We start from the raw sequence: 20041 nt of genomic DNA on the forward strand, positions 1-20041 counted from the left end.
CCATGACGGGAGCGTGTGTATGGCTATAAAATAAAGAAATTGTCTGCTTTTGTTCTGTGTGAATTCAACGGTGTTTTGTTTTGTTTTGTGTTTTTTGTTTGTTTGTTTGTTTGTTTGTTTGTTTTGTGTTTTGGGATCCTCGATGTGGATAGCTGTTCATTTCCAAGTGTCAAAATTGTAGTGGAATTAAAACATCTACCGTCTTCAGGATCTGGCTTAGTTTGAAGCGCTAGACTGTGTGAGGAGGAGGATGGCTAAAACTATACTTTCAGGGATCATTTCTATAGTACTTGACTAGGAAATGCGATTTGAAAGCGTTACGTCTCTCTAATCACGATGATGAGTTTTGATGTACTCTTCTGAGCGTGAATCGGATTTTGGCTAATGATTCGTTCATGGGCTTTAATCATTGATGAACGTTCTCTGTTTCTTCGGAAGCATGAGAGGAAGAGTACATGATCCGAGTGATTAGTAGCATCTCAGTGAAAAATCAGGTTAAATTATGAAACTTGAAAAGTACAGAGATAGTAAAGTGATGGACCTTTTCAGCAGGTTTGTTAAGTTGCTGTATTTTGGGGAGGGCAATCTTTTATCTCTGATCAAGCAATTTAATTAATAAAGCTGAAAACTTAATTGTCTCTTGGTAGAATTGACTCGGTTCTTCATTTGCATTGAACGTACACGTTTGCGGATAACCTGAAACATTGCTCAGCCAAACTGATGCAAAATTTTCACTTGCTGGGTTTATCTTCGTAATTTCTAAGTAGGAAACGAATTTTGAGAGTGGTGTGTCTCAGTAACAACGATACTCATTTCATGACTCATTCTCCACTTCTGACAAAGTTACAGCAAGTGATTCATTTTTCTATAGGACCCACGCCATGACGGGAGCGTGTGTATGGCTATAAAATAAAGAAATTGTCTGCTTTTGTTCTGTGTGAATTCAACGGTGTTTTGTTTTGTTTTGGGGTTTTTTGTTTGTTTGTTTGTTTGTTTGTTTGTTTGCGTTTTGGGATCCTCGATGTGGATAGCTGTTCATTTCCAAGTGTCAAAATTGTAGTGGAATTAAAACATCTACCGTCTTCAGGATCTGGCTTAGTTTGAAGCGCTAGACTGTGTGAGGAGGAGGATGGCTAAGATTATACTTTCAGGGATCATTTCTATAGTACCTGACTAGAAAATGTGATTTGAAAGCGTTACGTCTCTCTAATCACGATGATGAGTTTTGATGTACTCTTCTGAGCGTGAATCGGATTTTGGCTAATGATTCGTTCATGGGCTTTAATCATTGATGAACGTTCTCTGTTTCTTCGGAAGCATAAGAGGAAGAGTACATGATCCGAGTGATTAGTGGCATCTTAGTGAAAAATTAGATTAAATTATGAAACTTGAAAAGTACAGAGATAGTAAAGTGATGGACCTTTTCAGCAGGTTTGTTAAGTTGCTGTATTTTGGGGAGGGCAATCTTTTATCTCTGATCAAGCAGTTTAATTAATAAAGCTGAAAACTTAATTGTCTCTTGGTAGAATTGACTCGGTTCTTCATTTGCATTGAACGTACACGTTTGCGGATAACCTGAAACATTGCTCAGCCAAACTGATGCAAAATTTTCACTTGCTGGGTTTATCTTCATAATTTCTAAGTAGGAAACGAATTTTGAGTGTTGTGTCTCAGTAACAACGATACTCATTTCACGACTCATTCTCCACTTCTGACAAAGTTACAGCAAGTGATTCATTTTTCTATAGGACCCACGCCATGACGGGAGCGTGTGTATGGCTATAAAATAAAGAAATTGTCTGCTTTTGTTCTGTGTGAATTCAACGGTGTTTTGTTTTGTTTTGTGTTTTTTGTTTGTTTGTTTGTTTGTTTGTTTGTTTGTTTGTTTGTTTTGCGTTTTGGGATCCTCGATGTGGATAGCTGTTCATTTCCAAGTGTCAAAATTGTAGTGGAATTAAAACATCTACCGTCTTCAGGATCTGGCTTAGTTTGAAGCGCTAGACTGTGTGAGGAGGAGGATGGCTAAGACTATGCTTTCAGGGATCATTTCTATAGTACCTGACTAGGAAATGTGATTTGAAAGCGTTACGTCTCTCTAATCACGATGATGAGTTTTGATGTACTCTTCTGAGCGTGAATCGGATTTTGGCTAATGATTCGTTCATGGGCTTTAATCATTGATGAACGTTCTCTGTTTCTTCGGAAGCATGAGAGGAAGAGTACATGATCCGAGTGATTAGTGGCATCTTAGTGAAAAATTAGATTAAATTATGAAACTTGAAAAGTACAGAGATAGTAAAGTGATGGACCTTTTCAGCAGGTTTGTTAAGTTGCTGTATTTTGGGGAGGGCAATCTTTTGTCTCTGATCAAGCAATTTAATTAATAAAGCTGAAAACTTAATTGTCTCTTGGTAGAATTGACTCGGTTCTTCATTTGCATTGAACGTACACGTTTGCGGATAACCTGAAACATTGCTCAGCCAAACTGATGCAAAATTTTCACTTGCTGGGTTTATCTTCGTAATTTCTAAGTAGGAAACGAATTTTGAGAGTGGTGTGTCTCAGTAACAACGATACTCATTTCATGACTCATTCTCCACTTCTGACAATGTTACAGCAAGTGATTCATTTTTCTATAGGACCCACGCCATGACGGGAGCGTGTGTATGGCTATAAAATAAAGAAATTGTCTGCTTTTGTTCTGTGTGAATTCAACGGTGTTTTGTTTTGTGTTTTTTGTTTGTTTGTTTGTTTGTTTGTTTTGCGTTTTGGGATCCTCGATGTGGATAGCTGTTCATTTCCAAGTGTCAAAATTGTAGTGGAATTAAAACATCTACCGTCTTCAGGATCTGGCTTAGTTTGAAGCGCTAGACTGTGTGAGGAGGAGAATGGCTAAAACTATACTTTCAGGGATCATTTCTCTAGTACCTGACTAGGAAATGCGATTTGAAAGCGTTATGTCTCTCTAATCACGATGATGAGTTTTGATGTACTCTTCTGAGCGTGAATCGGATTTTGGCTAATGATTCGTTCATGGGCTTTAATCATTGATGAACGTTCTCTGTTTCTTCGGAAGCATGAGAGGAAGAGTACATGATCCGAGTGATTAGTAGCATCTCAGTGAAAAATCAGGTTAAATTATGAAACTTGAAAAGTACAGAGATAGTAAAGTGATGGACCTTTTCAGCAGGTTTGTTAAGTTGCTGTATTTTGGGGAGGGCAATCTTTTATCTCTGATCAAGCAATTTAATTAATAAAGCTGAAAACTTAATTGTCTCTTGGTAGAATTGACTCGCTTCTTCATTTGCATTGAACGTACACGTTTGCGGATAACCTGAAACATTGCTCAGCCAAACTGATGCAAAATTTTCACTTGCTGGGTTTATCTTCGTAATTTCTAAGTAGGAAACGAATTTTGAGAGTGTTGTGTCTCAGTAACAACGATACTCATTTCACGACTCATTCTCCACTTCTGACAAAGTTACAGCAAGTGATTCATTTTTCTATAGGACCCACGCCATGACGGGAGCGTGTGTATGGCTATAAAATAAAGAAATTGTCTGCTTTTGTTCTGTGTGAATTCAACGGTGTTTTGTTTTGTTTTGTGTTTTTTGTTTGTTTGTTTGTTTGTTTGTTTGTTTGCGTTTTGGGATCCTCGATGTGGATAGCTGTTCATTTCCAAGTGTCAAAATTGTAGTGGAATTAAAACATCTACCGTCTTCAGGATCTGGCTTAGTTTGAAGCGCTAGACTGTGTGAGGAGGAGGATGGCTAAGACTATACTTTCAGGGATCATTTCTATAGTACCTGACTAGGAAATGCGATTTGAAAGCGTTACGTCTCTCTAATCACGATGATGAGTTTTGATGTACTCTTCTGAGCATGAATCGGATTTTGGCTAATGATTCGTTCATGGGCTTTAATCATTGATGAACGTTCTCTGTTTCTTCGGAAGCATGAGAGGAAGAGTACATGATCCGAGTGATTAGTGGCATCTTAGTGAAAAATTAGATTAAATTATGAAACTTGAAAAGTACAGAGATAGTAAAGTGATGGACCTTTTCAGCAGGTTTGTTAAGTTGCTGTATTTTGGGGAGGGCAATCTTTTATCTCTGATCAAGCAATTTAATTAATAAAGCTGAAAACTTAATTGTCTCTTGGTAGAATTGACTCGGTTCTTCATTTGCATTGAACGTACACGTTTGCGGATAACCTGAAACATTGCTCAGCCAAACTGATGCAAAATTTTCACTTGCTGGGTTTATCTTCGTAATTTCTAAGTAGGAAACGAATTTTGAGAGTGGTGTGTCTCAGTAACAACGATACTCATTTCATGACTCATTCTCCACTTCTGACAATGTTACAGCAAGTGATTCATTTTTCTATAGGACCCACGCCATGACGGGAGCGTGTGTATGGCTATAAAATAAAGAAATTGTCTGCTTTTGTTCTGTGTGAATTCAACGGTGTTTTGTTTTGTTTTGTGTTTTTTGTTTGTTTGTTTGTTTGTTTGTTTGTTTGTTTTTGCGTTTTGGGATCCTCGATGTGGATAGCTGTTCATTTCCAAGTGTCAAAATTGTAGTGGAATTAAAACATCTACCGTCTTCAGGATCTGGCTTAGTTTGAAGCGCTAGACTGTGTGAGGAGGAGGATGGCTAAGACTATACTTTCAGGGATCATTTCTATAGTACCTGACTAGGAAATGTGATTTGAAAGCGTTACGTCTCTCTAATCACGATGATGAGTTTTGATGTACTCTTCTGAGCGTGAATCGGATTTTGGCTAATGATTCGTTCATGGGCTTTAATCATTGATGAACGTTCTCTGTTTCTTCAGAAGCATGAGAGGAAGAGTACATGATCCGAGTGATTAGTGGCATCTTAGTGAAAAATTAGATTAAATTATGAAACTTGAAAAGTGCAGAGATACTAAAGTGATGGACCTTTTCAGCAGGTTTGTTAAGTTGCTGTGTTTTGGGGAGGGCAATCTTTTGTCTCTGATCAAGCAATTTAATTAATAAAGCTGAAAACTTAATTGTCTCTTGGTAGAATTGACTCGTTTCTTCATTTGCATTGAACGTACACGTTTGCGGATAACCTGAAACATTGCTCAGCCAAACTGATGCAAAATTTTCACTTGCTGGGTTTATCTTCATAATTTCTAAGTAGGAAACGAATTTTGAGAGTGTTGTGTCTCAGTAACAACGATACTCATTTCATGACTCATTCTCCACTTCTGACAATGTTACAGCAAGTGATTCATTTTTCTATAGGACCCACGCCATGACGGGAGCGTGTGTATGGCTATAAAATAAAGAAATTGTCTGCTTTTGTTCTGTGTGAATTCAACGGTGTTTTGTTTTGTTTTGGGTTTTTTTGTTTGTTTGTTTGTTTGTTTGTTTGTTTGCGTTTTGGGATCCTCGATGTGGATAGCTGTTCATTTCCAATTGTCAAAATTGTAGTGGAATTAAAACATCTACCGTCTTCAGGATCTGGCTTAGTTTGAAGCGCTAGACTGTGTGAGGAGGAGGATGGCTAAGACTATACTTTCAGGGATCATTTCTATAGTACCTGACTAGGAAATGTGATTTGAAAGCGTTACGTCTCTCTAATCACGATGATGAGTTTTGATGTACTCTTCTGAGCGTGAATCGGATTTTGGCTAATGATTCGTTCATGGGCTTTAATCATTGATGAACGTTCTCTGTTTCTTCGGAAGCATGAGAGGAAGAGTACATGATCCGAGTGATTAGTGGCATCTTAGTGAAAAATTAGATTAAATTATGAAACTTGAAAAGTACAGAGATAGTAAAGTGATGGACCTTTTCAGCAGGTTTGTTAAGTTGCTGTATTTTGGGGAGGGCAATCTTTTATCTCTGATCAAGCAATTTAATTAATAAAGCTGAAAACTTAATTGTCTCTTGGTAGAATTGACTCGGTTCTTCATTTGCATTGAACGTACACGTTTGCGGATAACCTGAAACATTGCTCAGCCAAACTGATGCAAAATTTTCACTTGCTGGGTTTATCTTCATAATTTCTAAGTAGGAAACGAATTTTGAGAGTGTTGTGTCTCAGTAACAACGATACTCATTTCACGACTCATTCTCCACTTCTGACAAAGTTACAGCAAGTGATTCATTTTTCTATAGGACCCACGCCATGACGGGAGCGTGTGTATGGCTATAAAATAAAGAAATTGTCTGCTTTTGTTCTGTGTGAATTCAACGGTGTTTTGTTTTGTTTTGTGTTTTTTGTTTGTTTGTTTGTTTGTTTGTTTGTTTTGCGTTTTGGGATCCTCGATGTGGATAGCTGTTCATTTCCAAGTGTCAAAATTGTAGTGGAATTAAAACATCTACCGTCTTCAGGATCTGGCTTAGTTTGAAGCGCTAGACTGTGTGAGGAGGAGGATGGCTAAGATTATACTTTCAGGGATCATTTTTATAGTATCTTACTAGGAAATGTGATTTGAAAGCGTTACGTCTTTCTAATCATCATCATCATCATCATCATCATCATGATGATGATGATGAATTTTGATGTATTCTTTTTAGCGTGAATCGGATTTTGGCTAATGATTCGTTCATGGGCTTTAATCATTGATGAACGTTCTTCATCTTTTCAGAAGCATGAGAGGAAGAGTATAGGATTCGACTGATAAAGTGGGTTCGTAGCAAATTCGTCAGTATTAATTTCTCAATCTTAAGGCGTTTCTGAGTCAAGTGTTGAAGTTCAAGTATTAGATCTTGAGAAATTAATTCTCTAAGTGTAGAAGATGGTTTGCATCAGTGTAAAATCACAGAATTATAGGTAACCAACACTTGCCAGTGTTATTTCCAACATCAGGCATTTATGCAGCTCTCTCACTGAAGAATTTTCCAGTGCCATTTTTTTTCTCGCTTCCCAGAGGATAGCAAAAATAGCGACTGGTGAGTAAAGCTACTTAAAAGTTTGATAGTTGATAGACTTCTGTATGGAAATATACTTATATATTTACTGTTAATTAAATTATATCAGATACAGAGAAAAAAAATTAACGGATTATTTGTCGTCGTTTGTGTTGTTGATAACTAGAAGTCTGAAGATCTATCTGAAACTGTCCTTAACTACTAATTACTGACCTCTATAAACGTGATTTAAAGTCAGTCTAATGTCTGTGAGTGTATTATATACATATATATTATATATTTCACATTTTCTCAAACATTAAGAAGTTGTGTGGTATGTCTCGACATGTTATGTTTACTTTTTTCTGTGTGGTGCTTAAAAGCATGAATTTCACATTTACACCGCATTTCTGTCTCAGTGTCGGATATTTTAACGCAGTGTAAGCGTAATACTTTTTGAACCTCTTAATTCTATCAATTTTAATATTTGATTTAAGTTTCTCAAAATTTCTATTAACACGTAAGTTTTCTAAAATTAAATAATTCGGCAGAGAACCGAGAGGAGCCACTTGGCCGGCTAGCTAGATAGCTAATTATCTGGCAAATTGAGGTAAAGGGTTTTAAAAGTATTTCAAATGGTTAGGTTTATAAGTTTTCTCACTCGACCTGGGTTTTGTTATATTTTAGAATTTTTCCCGGGAAAAATAACTTGTTAATTTATGTGATTAATGTTTAACGCGTTAAAACATATTAACACAAATAATACAGTATGTAATTTTCCCCACTTCCTGTGGCGCTGGCAGATTGTGGCCATGAAATGCAATTTGTTTTATATTTTAATTGAGTCGTGCATTGTTATGTTCTCGAATATTCGCTGACAGTTTAAGTGTAAGTGAACGTAACTCAAAAACACGCCATTTCTTGTTTAAAATTAAACGTGCACCTCCGTGCGCAGCTGAATATCGTGCGGAATTTCCGTGACGCGCATGTTCCACTCTTCTCTAAATGAAGACAGTGCAGAGAAAATATCAGCCAACACAACAAGAAACAGCTGGGAAGAAGCACTTTCAACGTTTATTTTCTGGCCAGGTAGAATATTAACTGTTCATGATCACTTATCATGTTCTGAACATGTTTGAAGCGGGGCTGGACAGTGTGAACGTTTGACTCGCATTGCGACTAAAAATAGCGACTAAAAATAGATGTGTACAAAATTTGAATTGTTTTTAGGAGCACGTGAGCGAATAAAAAGTATTACAAAAGCAGACCCTATTTTTGTGAAGTCTTTTACTCAGTTGACTAGAAAAACTGGGTTTGAGTTTGAAAAAAGCAAGAATTTGTGAGAACATACAATATATCAGCATCAGCCTTTTACTTATACCAAATTATTTAATAATAATGAGTCTTTATTGGTCACATATACAGTAGAGTACAGTGAAATTGTTTTTTTTTCCGCATACCCCAGCCTGTCAGGAAGCTGTGGTCAGAGCACAGGGTCAGATATGGCGCCCCTGGAGCAGAGAGGGTTAAGGGCGTTGCTCATGGGCAGCTTGGCAGTGCTGGGGTTTGAACCCGCGGCCTTCCGATCAGTAACCCAGAGTCAGTAACCGCTAAGCCGCCACTGCCCATTTCCATAGTATAGTTTTTTTTTCAGTAATGTATAAAGTATCTATTTGCTTATGGAAAAATGTTTTGCTTTAGAAAACATGTATTCTTTTTTTAATATATATCAATTAATTAATTAATTAATTAATTAATTAATATTATTATTTCAAATTTAATAAAATTAAAAGACAACCAAATGTGGGAACTTGAATGGAGCTTTATTTCTTTATGTTTTTGCATACATTGTTATTTTGTTTGTTGTAAAAGTTTCATTTCATCTTACACCAGACAATGACTTCCTTCCAGTATTTTAATACTCCTCTCCGTCTTCCTCTCCTCCACCTTCAATGGAGTCAACACCAACTTCTTCATAATCCTTCTCCAGGGCAGCCATGTCCTCTCTGGCCTCAGAGAACTCGCCCTCTTCCATACCCTCACCAACATACCAGTGCACAAAGGCGCGCTTGGCGTACATGAGATCGAACTTGTGATCGAGACGAGCCCAGGCCTCAGCAACAGCTGTGGTGTTGCTCAGCATGCACACAGCCCTCTGCACCTTGGCCAGGTCTCCACCTGGAACCACAGTGGGGGGCTGGTAGTTGATGCCCACCTTGAACCCAGTGGGACACCAGTCCACAAACTGGATGGTGCGCTTGGTCTTGATGGTGGCGATAGCAGCATTCACATCTTTAGGCACCACATCACCACGGTACAGCAGACAGCAGGCCATGTACTTGCCATGACGTGGGTCACATTTCACCATCTGATTGGCCGGCTCAAAGCAGGCATTTGTGATTTCAGCTACAGAGAGCTGCTCATGGTAAGCTTTCTCTGCAGAGATCACTGGAGCATAGGTGGCCAGTGGGAAATGAATACGAGGGTAGGGCACCAAGTTGGTCTGGAACTCAGTAAGGTCGACATTGAGGGCGCCATCGAAACGGAGAGAGGCCGTGATGGAGGACACAATCTGACCAATCAACCTATTCAGGTTAGTGTATGTAGGGCGCTCAATATCGAGGTTTCTACGGCAAATGTCATAGATGGCTTCGTTGTCCACCATAAAAGCACAGTCTGAGTGCTCTAGGGTGGTGTGGGTGGTCAGGATGGAGTTGTAGGGCTCCACCACAGCAGTAGACACCTGGGGAGCTGGATAGATGGAGAACTCCAGCTTGGACTTCTTACCATAGTCAAGAGACAGGCGTTCCATGAGCAGGGAGGTGAAACCAGAACCGGTTCCACCACCATAGCTGTGGAACACCAGGAAACCCTGGAGACCTGTGCACTGGTCAGCCTATAAAGAGAATGTTATAATAAATTTATTCATATAACTCTGTTCTATTTGTAATTAACAGTTGACAGTTTGCTGATAATCACCAGTTTGCGGATCCTGTCCAACACCAGATCAATAATTTCCTTGCCGATGGTGTAGTGACCGCGAGCGTAGTTATTGGCAGCATCCTCTTTTCCTGTGATGAGCTGCTCAGGGTGGAACAGCTGGCGGTATGTTCCAGTGCGGACCTCATCTAAAGGAAAAGTCCATATAAACTGGATTAAGAACCAGATCACCACAGACCCATTAGCTTTAGTTAATTCACAGGCAAAGTCATGCACCATAAGATCTCAATCTTACCTATGACTGTGGGCTCCAGATCCACAAAAACAGCCCTGGGGACATGCTTTCCAGCCCCAGTCTCACTGAAGAAGGTGTTGAAGGAATCATCTCCACCTCCTATGGTCTTGTCACTGGGCATCTGTCCGTCCGGCTGGATGCCGTGTTCAAGACAGTAGAGTTCCCAGCACGCATTGCCAATCTGGACACCAGCCTGACCAACATGGATAGAGACGCACTCACGCTGTGGAAGGACAGAACACAGATAAGAAAAAGGAGCATTTCTGAATTAGACAGTGATCCTAAATATGCCCTGCGATGGACTGGTGTCCCATGCACACCCAGTCTTGCAGATCCACTTCACCCCTGACCAGGACAGACTGTTACTGAATATGAATGAACAAAATTAATAATTCATATATATATATATATATATATATATATATATATATATATATATATATATATATATATATATATATATATATAATATGTGTGTGTGTGTATGTATATATGTATATATGACCTATATATATATATGACCTACGTAAGAATAATTTTACAAATAGGTCATGTAAAACAAGGGGGAGAGTGCTCACCATTGTTCCTACCGGCTTTGATAGTGTCTCCGCGGAGAAATCTTACAGCTCGACAACTAACGAGTCGATGTAAGAAGAATGACTGCATTGCGCGAGCGTTCTAGTTTATTGACGCGTTGCCCTGGCGACAGCGTCTCCTGCATTCCTTTTGTTCGCCCTGGAAACGATGGCTGCTTACTATTGGATGAAAACGGACCGCAAGAAAAAGATTCAGCTTGACGTTGGACGTTCGATATTCGCAGATATGCGGAAATTAAGGGACCGTCTCTAAAGTTACATACGACATTGTTAAACACGATTCAACTTCAATAGCATTTGAAGGGAATGACTTACAGTCATATAACCAACTGTAAAGTGTTCAACTAGGTGTAAGGTATGACGCACACCTTTTAGATTTTTTATGTTTATTGTATATAGTATATTGTTTATACATATACTGTTTGTGTGTGTGTGTGTGTGTGTGTGTGTGTGTGTGTGTGTGTGTGTGTGTATATATATATATATATATATTGTCAGCTGTGACCGGGGTTATTGCGATGGGAATTCTTCCCATTGGCTTCTAACCTTAACCAACAAAATTAACATATTCAGTAGTGTTATGATTGATGTATGTAAGACCCATTATTAATCCACTCTTGTGCATACTTGAACTGTACAGTTTTTTATTTGTTTACAGACATAATAATGTTGTGCATAATAATGTAATGCTAATAATGTTATTAGCATATGTTTAAATCAGGTGGCTATACTTTTGAAAACAAGTATAATGTTTAGGTAACATTGTAAGTGCCTCATTGAAATGCAGTTTTTATTTTTATTTTTTACAGAAAATGAGAACTGAACTGAACTGAAATTTTTTGGTAATCAACATTCTACCACACTACTTACACTCAAGTGCAATTGCTGTTGATCTTGACCGTTTAGATGATTTCTTTGCTCTCAAACTGGAAATCTCATCTTCAGGGCCAGAAGCAATAAGACAAGTTTTTGATATCAATTAGAAACAGATGCAAAATGGCTCTGTTCTAAATCTTTCATTCCCACTGTTTAACCTCATATTTAACAATGAATGCAATTACTGAAATAATAATGATTTCACCTTGTGATGATTCACTGTCCTCCTGAACTGTAAAACAAAACATCCATCCATCTTCTACCACTTGCTCCTTTTCAGGGTCACGGGGAACCTGGAGCCTATCCCAGGAAGCATCAGGCACAAGGCAGGGTACACCCTGGACAGGGTGCCAGTCCATCGCAGGGCATAATCACATACACACTCACACACCCATTTGATACACCAATCAGCCTACCATGCATGTCTTTGGACTGGGGGAGGAAACCCCCACAGCACAGGGAGAACATGCAAACTCCGCACACACATGGCCTCGGCGGGACTTGAATCGTCGACCCTGGAGGTGTGAGGCGAATGTGCTAACCACTAAGCGCCCTACAACAAAACATTTATGGAAAATATAAGACAACATGCGTTTTGGCTTTCCTTGATCATTCCAACTTCATTTGTTTTATATGTATACTTGCATACATATGTTGTGTCTGTTGTGCTCTTCGTGGGCTGGAATTCTTATTCTGGACTTACTGGGCTTTGGCTTGTGTGGATATTTGCTATGCGATAATTATTTATTTCCCAGTACTTTATATATGGGAGTATGCAAAGACTCTGCATAAAAGTACCAATTATAAACATTGTGTCATATTAGTTCAAAGTTTGAATCAGTTAATAACTGCACAATGGTAGATTCTTTCACTATTGCATGAATATGTGCATTGTGATTCAGATTATGAAACACACATTAAATTGACTATTTAATCATCAGAGTGATGGTGGGAAAACGATTTGATGAAGAAATTACAAGGTGTCAGATGTTTTTATTCACTTTATATACAATATAATTATTATAGTACAAATATAAACAAGTTTAGTTGGATCCTTGTAATATAATCAGTAATGGATCAATATAAAGGCCATATTTTACAGAATATTGTGTAGTTTCTAAACCAATATTAAGAAAAATATTTGTTCCATAATAGCTATTTATTATTCTTTTAGTAAAACCATAGCAACCACAAACAAACATTTTTTTTTATTTTTACTATGGTTTATTTGCACTAAGACCATAGTAATGTCAATCTGGCGGGGGGAAAAAACATGTTTTTTGCATAAAATCCTTTCTCAAAGTTAATTTAAGGGATGTTTTTAAGGAATAACCACACTCCTTAAGGTTAAATCAATATGGGTTTGTCTGCCAGCGGACCAAATGTGGACGTAACTGGACGTTCTCGGAATGTCCTCCAGCTAGCAAGCTAATGTTATCAATCAAATCTGTGCCAAGTAAATTAAATCTGGAAAACAGGATGTCCTCATTCAACTAAATACAAATTAAAATACTATTCATTAACAGAGTGATAAGCATGTGCATAAGTGCTTAACCTGGTAGTTACCTCTCAATGTTGTATTATGAATTATTGTCTGACTGCAAGTCTAGGTTTTCACATGGAAAAGGGAGGGGTGGGGTGACTGACACAGACACAAACAGATTCAATTTACACCGTTGCTTTGTATCATCTGCCTGACAGTAACAGCTGGCAGTTTCCAGATCATTTAAAACGTTTCTACAAAATACATAGAAATTGTGTTTACTATTACCATCCTTTGGCAAGTTGCAAGGATTACTGTTGAGTCCAATTAACTAACTTAAGCAGATAAACGTTTGTTTTACTCCCATTTACTGTTTCCTCTACTCAAGGCAGTCATGTTGACCCAAGTAGATCTGTCCTTAGCAGCAATGTAATGATGTCTATGCCTTGGTACTATCACAGGAAATGCAGTTGGTAACAATGCTGTTTGATATTTGATATCAATGTGTTTGATATTATTGTTTATTAATAAGCTACAACACACACTTAATACATTGTCAATTCATTTATTATTTTTTTTTTAAAAGGTTTCATTCATAAGTACATTTCCAAGCAAGACTCCACTTACTGCTTTACTTGGCTGATTTTGACTTATATGTCACATCATGTCACATGGGCATTAAGAACTATTAAATCTACATATAAACGAATATTGTTGATGTACAAATTGCTGTCAAATTGTTTATCTCTGGCTGTTTTAAGAAAATATACATATTAATGTATATATTTGCTTTAGAATAACACAGATTTTTAACATTTAAATAAAAGTTGATTATTCTCAACAAGAGTACCAAGTCCTAAGATAGATAAATTATTAATTAATTTGATAAAGAAAGGGGAATTGATAACAATGAATCTGTATCATTTGGTAACAATATCAGTATAATTTTTATACCAACATTTCTGTCATTTCAATTAACTAGCAATCAGAACTGAGATTGTTATTTATATATATTTATATATGTCCCATGACTTGAAACCCATAGAAAACCTGTGGGGTGAACTTAAGAGGAGAGTCCACCAGCATGTACCTTGAAATTTGAAGGATCTGGAGAGATTCTGTATGGAGGAATGGTCGCAGATCCCCTGCCATGTATTCTCCAACCTCATCAGGCATTATAGGAGAAGACAGAGCTGATATCTTGGCAAAGGGAGGTAGCCCAAAGCATTGACTAAAAGGGTGCCAATAATTGTTGCAGACCTATATTTAACAAAGATATTTCTTTACAAACCTGTGTTTTGTTTGCAATTATTTGATATCCATGAGAGCACAGTATTTTTTTAAAACATTTTTTTAACCAAAGATCAAAAGATTAAAGACAATTTTTCATAGCTTTCTTTGCTCATATTTACCAAGGGTACCAATATTAGTGGAGGGCACTGTGTGTGTATATCTATCTATATCTATCTATCTATATCTATATCTATATATAGATAGATAGATAGATAGATAGATAGATAGATAGATAGCTATGTAAATAATATGTAAATAAGAGCAGGCTGGTATTAGAAAACATTTTATTAATTTAAGTAAGCATTAGATTAACACAAGACACTACATGTGAATATGGTCCTTTTTTTAAATAATAGACATGACAATCAACTATAAGAACAAAATATCTTTAAAAATGCTAACTAGATAGATAGAGTATAAACTGTCACAAACGAAGCTAGCTAGCTTGTTAGCTTGAGACCCTCATAGTTGTGGATAGAACTCGAAACATACAGTTTAAATCCATTCTCCTTCCTACTAGAGCAGGGGTCGGGAACCTTTTTGGCTGAGAGAGCCATGAACGCCACATATTTTAAAATGTAATTCCGTGAGAGCCATACAATAGGTTTAAAACTAAATACAAGTAAATGTGTGCATTTTATGTAAGACCAACACTTTTAAAGTACAATAAGTCTCTGAATTCTTTTTAATAACGTTGTTATGCTGTTGCTAACCAATAATGAATAAAGTACTTCTTACCATTAATGCAACTTCTGGTGCTGCATGGTTTTGCTGATGGCTTTGTAGTCTGGTTGATACGTGGTGAGGTTAAGCTTCATGCAGGCGTTGAGACTTCCATCCGTTAAACGTGATCGTAGGTTGGTCTTAATGTTCTTTAGATGTGAATGTTCTTTAGATTGGCTAGTGCCAATGCTTCTGCAGGTGTGAGCGCCAGTAGTCCCTGACCCTGTAAATCAGCAGCAGAAGAACCCACAGACTGAGAAACACTGCCGAGGTGAAGAACAACATAATAGAGCTGAGGACAGGAATAAAAGAAGAAAATGAGCAAACCGAGAAACATCAGTGAATGAGTGAATGTGGTGATGTACTACTCCATCCACCCATTTTCTGTATTGCTTATACTACACAGGGTTATGGGGAGCCTGGAGCTTATCCCAGAGGACTCGGGGCACGAGGCAGGGAACCAATGCTTCCTCGTTTCCTCACTCTTCTGGCCTCCAGCCCGTGACCAGAAATTTGATTGAAGTCAACCGTTTTGTTGGACATATCAGTTCTCTAATTGCACCTCGAGGAGGGGAAGAATGAAGCAGTGAGGAAGCTTCCAGAGGAGCTAGGAGCGAGGATACACAAGTGTATCCTGTGTGGAAGTGTCTCTTGTCGAAAAATGGCAGGCACTTTTTTCCAGGGATTTCAGGACATTGTAACAAATATTGCACCTTCAAGGTCAACAATCATGTGCAGTTTAGGAAGAAAATCCACTTGCTGCAGATCTGTCCATGATTACAGGGGTTTTACATTCATTCTGCTATAACTTCAGTTACCTGTCACAGGGGTCTTGTGCCAAATACCCCTTTACATTTATTCTGCTCTAAATCTGGTACTACAGTGCATCTCATCCTCATGGACTGCACCAGATTTGTCAGTTCTTGCTGTGAGATGTTACTCCACTCTTCCACCTTGGCATTTGCAAGTTCTCGATCACGTGTGAGGGACACATAGTTACATGTAATTTTACACTGCGAGGACGATCAGCTGTCCTTCCTGTCTCCCTGAAGCACTGTCTTAGACGTCTTACATTACAGACATTGCAGATTATTGCTCTGAACACATCTATAGTCCTCATGCCTCCTTGCAGCAGGCTTATGGCATGTTCACACAGGTGAGCAGGAACCCTTGGTATCTTTCATCTGGTGTTTTTCAGAGTCAGTAGAAAGGTCTCTTTAGTGTCCTAAGTTATTGTAACTGACCTTAATCGCCTCCCGCCTGTAAACTGTTTGTGTCTTCAGGACTGTTCCACAGGTGCATGTGCAATAATCGTTTATGGTTCATTGGACAAGCATGAAAAACACTGTTTCCACGCTTTCCAATAAACATCTGTAAAGCTTATTTGGATTTTACAAAATTATCTTTAAAATTCAGTCTAGTGAAAACATATACATAGAATAGTGTCTGACTTAAACTGCAGCCATCTCACTCCACGCTCCTGAAAGATGAAATTAGTTTGTTTGTTGCCAATTCTTATTCCGCTCGTTTCCTGTGTACATAGATTTAATGAGATCATCTGATTTACCCCCTACACCACTTTCCAACATTTTATAAAAACAAATTGTGATGCCAAATGGAGTCAAAAGCCTTTCTAAAGTCAATAAAACAGGCAAATATTGTAGAATTATTTTGAACCACATATTTGTCAGTGAGGGTGTGTAGGATGTAAATATGATCAGCTGTCCCGTAATTTGGTAAAAATCAAATCTGATTTCTACTCAAGACATGCTCAATAAGGAAGTTTAAAAATGTGAGTTAATTATATCACGAAGCTAGCTAGCTTGTTAGCTTGAGGCCCTCATAGTTGTGGATAGAACTCGAAACATACAGTTTAAATCCATTCTCCTTCCTACTAGAGGGAAAGACAGATGCCAACCTCATAATGCGATTAACATCGTTCATTCAATAATCCCTGGAACATCTTGCAAGCAGTGAGTGTAAAAAGCCATGCTCACAGCGTCCATTGAAACGTCAAGCACAAACCGCTTCCGGCGCAGCACTGAAAGAAAGTTGTGCTAGCGACTGAGACTAAAAGCGGAAGCGACCGAGCATGGAGTCCAATGAGAACATGAGGCGTCGACGTCATTACTTTGCCACTAACCAATGAAACCGGTTGTGGGCAGAGCGACACATGTGCAGCCCCGCCCCAATGTGCAGCCCGACTATCTCGAACTAACTCAGCCTTGTGGGCGCAAAGCATGATGGGAATGTTCATTCGTTCGTATAAAAATCTATTTTCTGATTTTATTCGATATTTATTCATGCCACGTTTTAATTTTTGGATAGTGTTTGTGGATAACTATTCATTTCCATGTATATTATCGGTATAATCTTAAATCTGCCGTCTTCAAGATCTGTGTATTGTTTGAAGCGCTTGACTGTGTGAGGAGACGAGAGGTTAAGACTATACTTTCAGGGATCATTTCTATAGTATCTGACTAGGAAATGTGATTTGAAAGCGTTACGTCTCTCTAATCACGATGACGAGTATTGATGTATTCTTCTGAGCGTGAATCGGATTTTGGCTAATGATGTTTTTCATGCGCTTTAATCATTGATGAACGTTCTTAACTTCTCATGAAGTGAAAGAGGAAGAGTACATGATCAGAGTGATTAATAGAAAACGGTAAAAAAAGAAGCTGGTGTTGTTTTATGTGAAATGTTTACTTATAAGGTTTTATTTGACTAGCGTTATGTTTTCTAGTTGTGTGAGTGACATAAAAAAAAACGTCAAATTAGGCGTTTGTGTTATGTGAGTGAGATCATGATGGAGAATGGAAACAATATGTTAGGAATCACACATGGAAAAGGAAATGTGAAAGTAAAATAAATAATTGTAAGAGTTAATTATATCACACATTCTCTTCCCCAGATAACTGTTCACACAAATGCTTGGGTAATTATTAGGGTTGAATTTATCTCCAATTTTATAGATTTCGGGAAGAATCTACACTCAAAACCAAACTGAAGAGTTTTTAAATGGCCAACTGAAATTTAAAACTGGTGTGTTTAATCATTTCATTCAAGATTCCATCAGGTCCTGATGCTTTCTTTGATTCCAGTTTGTTAATTTCATATTTAAGTTCCTGCTCTGTAATTGAGGAGTCTAAAGGGTTTTGATTATCTTTAATGGTCAGTTCCAGCTTTTCAAGCTTTTTGCTTATGTGATTTTTCTCTTACTTTGTGTCGAATTCCATTGTTAAAGAGTGATTTGGAAATGGATTATCCAGATATCCCCAGCTTGAATTGCCTATTCTTAATTTTCTCTCTCTCTCTCTCTCTCTCTCTCTCTCTCTCTTGCTCATCCGTGTGATGACCTAGAACAATGTTACTTCTTCAAAACTGTATATGTTCTTCCACCTAGCGTTTGGTCGAGGAACTGCAGGGTCCTTTGACTACAGAACTAACTCAGCCTTGTGGGCGCAAAGCATGATGGGAATGTTCATTCATTTGTATAAAATATATTTTATGCTTTTAGTCGATATTAATTCATGTCAGTTTTGTTTTTGGAGAGTCTTTGTGGATAGCTGTTTATTTCCATGTGTGTTCTCGATAGAATCTTAAATCTGCCGTCTTCAGGATCTGTGTATTGTTTGAAGCGCTAGACTGTGTGAGTAGGAGCATGGTTAAGACTATACTTTCAGGGATCATTTCTATAGTATCTGACTAGGAAATGTGATTTGAAAGCGTTACGTCTCTCTAATCACGATGACGAGTATTGATGTACTCTTCTGAGCGTGAATCGGGTTTTAGCTAATGATTCGTTCATGGGCTTTAATCATTGATGAACGTTCTTTACTTCTTAGGAGGTTTAAGAGGTGGAGTACATGATCAGAGTGATTAATAGAAAAAAGCTGAATATGAGATGATGTTATACGTGGTTAAAAGCTCACATCGGGTCTTGAGAAGGAGAGGATAGCGTTTTTTGACGTTTGCTATATATATATTTGCATGCATCTGCTTGTTTATTGATTTATTTATCTTTGAAGTTGAAGTAATTTTATTGACACTTTAATTAATAGATTTTTATGACAATATGCACAACTTTTTTTCTTTGAACAATTTTCAAATAAGAAATTTGTGTTTTGTCTAAGTTTATTAATCACAAATGTGGTAAATGAACTCAGAAGAAAAAAACTGCATTGTGAATGTGAAGAAAGAAAAAAGTGACAATAAATTTTTCGAAAGAAAAAATCTAGCTAGGAAATGTGATTTGAAAGCGTTAAGCCTCTCTAATCACGATGACGAGTGTTGATGTATTCTTCTGAGGGTGAATCGGATTTTGGCTAATGATGTTTTTCATGTGCTTTAATCACTGATGAACGTTCTTTACTTATGAAGTAAGAGAGGACGGGTACATGATCAGATAGATTAGTGGAAAACTGTGCAATATAAGATTCGGTTAAGTTCTAATAAAAAGGTAGTGTTGTTAATAATTGCTTCAGTGTGTTGTGCAGTGAGTTGTAATAGAAAACTTAAGGGCGTATGTCTTGTGAATATACATTTACACTACATTTATTCATTTAGCAGTCATTTTTGACCAAAGCGACTTATAAATGAGGACGTAATCACGCTCAAAAATGAAAACTTGAGGAATCATGCATGAAAAATTAAGTTGCGTGCCTTATAGATGTAGCCTAAAGTTTACTTGAGAAAATAAAATAAATATGGGATCATGTAAAAAGAATCATTAAAAATGTAAATTGTAAAAAGAAAATCATGTGATAATCAATTCATGCATTACATCTTGGAACAACACGTGGAGTGTCTAAAAAGCACGTGTGAACGTCACATGAGTTGTGATTATTCGCGTATAAAGGTCACGTGATTCTTCTTTAATTAAAGGTCACACAGGGGATAAATCGTAAACCATCTTGCTTATAAGGAGTATTGTAATTAATTGATCCA

At 37.6% G+C, this 20041-nt stretch overlaps 1 protein-coding gene, 2 long non-coding RNA genes, 9 other non-coding genes and 2 pseudogenes across 14 annotated transcripts; 12 read left to right on the plus strand and 2 right to left on the minus strand.

Moving 5' to 3' along the window:
• The first annotated feature begins 256 nt into the window (after window positions 1-256).
• Window positions 257-469, plus strand: LOC128633139 (small nucleolar RNA U3). The gene has a single exon (XR_008396790.1). It is a non-coding gene; the product is annotated as a small nucleolar RNA U3 (small nucleolar RNA).
• A 666-nt stretch (window positions 470-1135) lies between these two features.
• LOC128633157 (small nucleolar RNA U3) lies at window positions 1136-1348 on the plus strand. The gene has a single exon (XR_008396804.1). It is a non-coding gene; the product is annotated as a small nucleolar RNA U3 (small nucleolar RNA).
• Window positions 1349-2024: 676 nt separating this feature from the next.
• On the plus strand, window positions 2025-2237 carry LOC128633168 (small nucleolar RNA U3). Its single transcript, XR_008396815.1, has one exon. It is a non-coding gene; the product is annotated as a small nucleolar RNA U3 (small nucleolar RNA).
• Window positions 2238-2894: 657 nt separating this feature from the next.
• Window positions 2895-3107, plus strand: LOC128633142 (small nucleolar RNA U3). Its single transcript, XR_008396793.1, has one exon. It is a non-coding gene; the product is annotated as a small nucleolar RNA U3 (small nucleolar RNA).
• Window positions 3108-3772: 665 nt separating this feature from the next.
• Window positions 3773-3985, plus strand: LOC128633136 (small nucleolar RNA U3). The gene has a single exon (XR_008396787.1). It is a non-coding gene; the product is annotated as a small nucleolar RNA U3 (small nucleolar RNA).
• A 671-nt stretch (window positions 3986-4656) lies between these two features.
• LOC128633151 (small nucleolar RNA U3) lies at window positions 4657-4869 on the plus strand. Its single transcript, XR_008396798.1, has one exon. It is a non-coding gene; the product is annotated as a small nucleolar RNA U3 (small nucleolar RNA).
• A 666-nt stretch (window positions 4870-5535) lies between these two features.
• Window positions 5536-5748, plus strand: LOC124628372 (small nucleolar RNA U3). The gene has a single exon (XR_006982871.2). It is a non-coding gene; the product is annotated as a small nucleolar RNA U3 (small nucleolar RNA).
• A 666-nt stretch (window positions 5749-6414) lies between these two features.
• On the plus strand, window positions 6415-6657 carry LOC124628376 (uncharacterized; annotated as a pseudogene).
• Window positions 6658-8687: 2030 nt separating this feature from the next.
• On the minus strand, window positions 8688-11935 carry LOC108268328 (tubulin alpha-1A chain). Of its 3 annotated transcripts, XM_047156894.2 has the most exons (5): window positions 11798-11935; window positions 11587-11655; window positions 10121-10343; window positions 9865-10013; window positions 8688-9781 (listed from the first exon to the last, which is right to left on the minus strand). In XM_047156894.2, exons 3-5 carry the CDS (start codon window positions 10239-10241, stop codon window positions 8801-8803), a joined length of 1251 nt encoding a protein of 416 aa, XP_047012850.1. In that variant the 5' UTR covers window positions 10242-10343; window positions 11587-11655; window positions 11798-11935; the 3' UTR covers window positions 8688-8800. The 3 variants fall into 3 exon arrangements, with proteins under 3 accessions (XP_047012850.1, XP_053537545.1, XP_017328718.1); XM_053681570.1 differs by having other exon boundaries at window positions 11587-11880; XM_017473229.3 differs by lacking the exons at window positions 11587-11655; window positions 11798-11935 and adding an exon at window positions 10699-10859.
• On the plus strand, window positions 10871-12008 carry LOC128633039 (uncharacterized). The gene is made up of 3 exons (XR_008396722.1): window positions 10871-11071; window positions 11526-11558; window positions 11873-12008. It is a non-coding gene; the product is annotated as an uncharacterized LOC128633039 (long non-coding RNA).
• Window positions 12009-13626: 1618 nt separating this feature from the next.
• On the minus strand, window positions 13627-17162 carry LOC124628343 (uncharacterized). Its single transcript, XR_006982844.2, has 3 exons — window positions 17010-17162; window positions 15107-15314; window positions 13627-14335 (listed from the first exon to the last, which is right to left on the minus strand). It is a non-coding gene; the product is annotated as an uncharacterized LOC124628343 (long non-coding RNA).
• Window positions 17163-17533: 371 nt separating this feature from the next.
• On the plus strand, window positions 17534-17747 carry LOC124628373 (small nucleolar RNA U3). The gene has a single exon (XR_006982872.1). It is a non-coding gene; the product is annotated as a small nucleolar RNA U3 (small nucleolar RNA).
• A 1014-nt stretch (window positions 17748-18761) lies between these two features.
• On the plus strand, window positions 18762-18974 carry LOC124628375 (small nucleolar RNA U3). Its single transcript, XR_006982874.1, has one exon. It is a non-coding gene; the product is annotated as a small nucleolar RNA U3 (small nucleolar RNA).
• Window positions 18975-19329: 355 nt separating this feature from the next.
• Window positions 19330-19505, plus strand: LOC124628378 (uncharacterized; annotated as a pseudogene).
• The last annotated feature ends 536 nt before the right edge of the window (window positions 19506-20041 follow it).

The sequence above is a fragment of the Ictalurus punctatus genome, chromosome 7, assembly GCF_001660625.3.
Source record: "Ictalurus punctatus breed USDA103 chromosome 7, Coco_2.0, whole genome shotgun sequence".
Taxonomy (NCBI): domain Eukaryota; kingdom Metazoa; phylum Chordata; class Actinopteri; order Siluriformes; family Ictaluridae; genus Ictalurus; species Ictalurus punctatus.

What these genes read in the sequence shown, in the direction of transcription:
- LOC108268328 (XM_017473229.3), bottom strand. An exon ending in TCTGGAGCCCACAGTCATAG is followed by an intron (nt 10,014 to 10,120) that starts GTAAGATTGAGA and finishes CTTTTCCTTTAG; the next exon opens with ATGAGGTCCGCACTGGAACA. An exon ending in TGGACAGGATCCGCAAACTG is followed by an intron (nt 9,782 to 9,864) that starts GTGATTATCAGC and finishes TTCTCTTTATAG; the next exon opens with GCTGACCAGTGCACAGGTCT.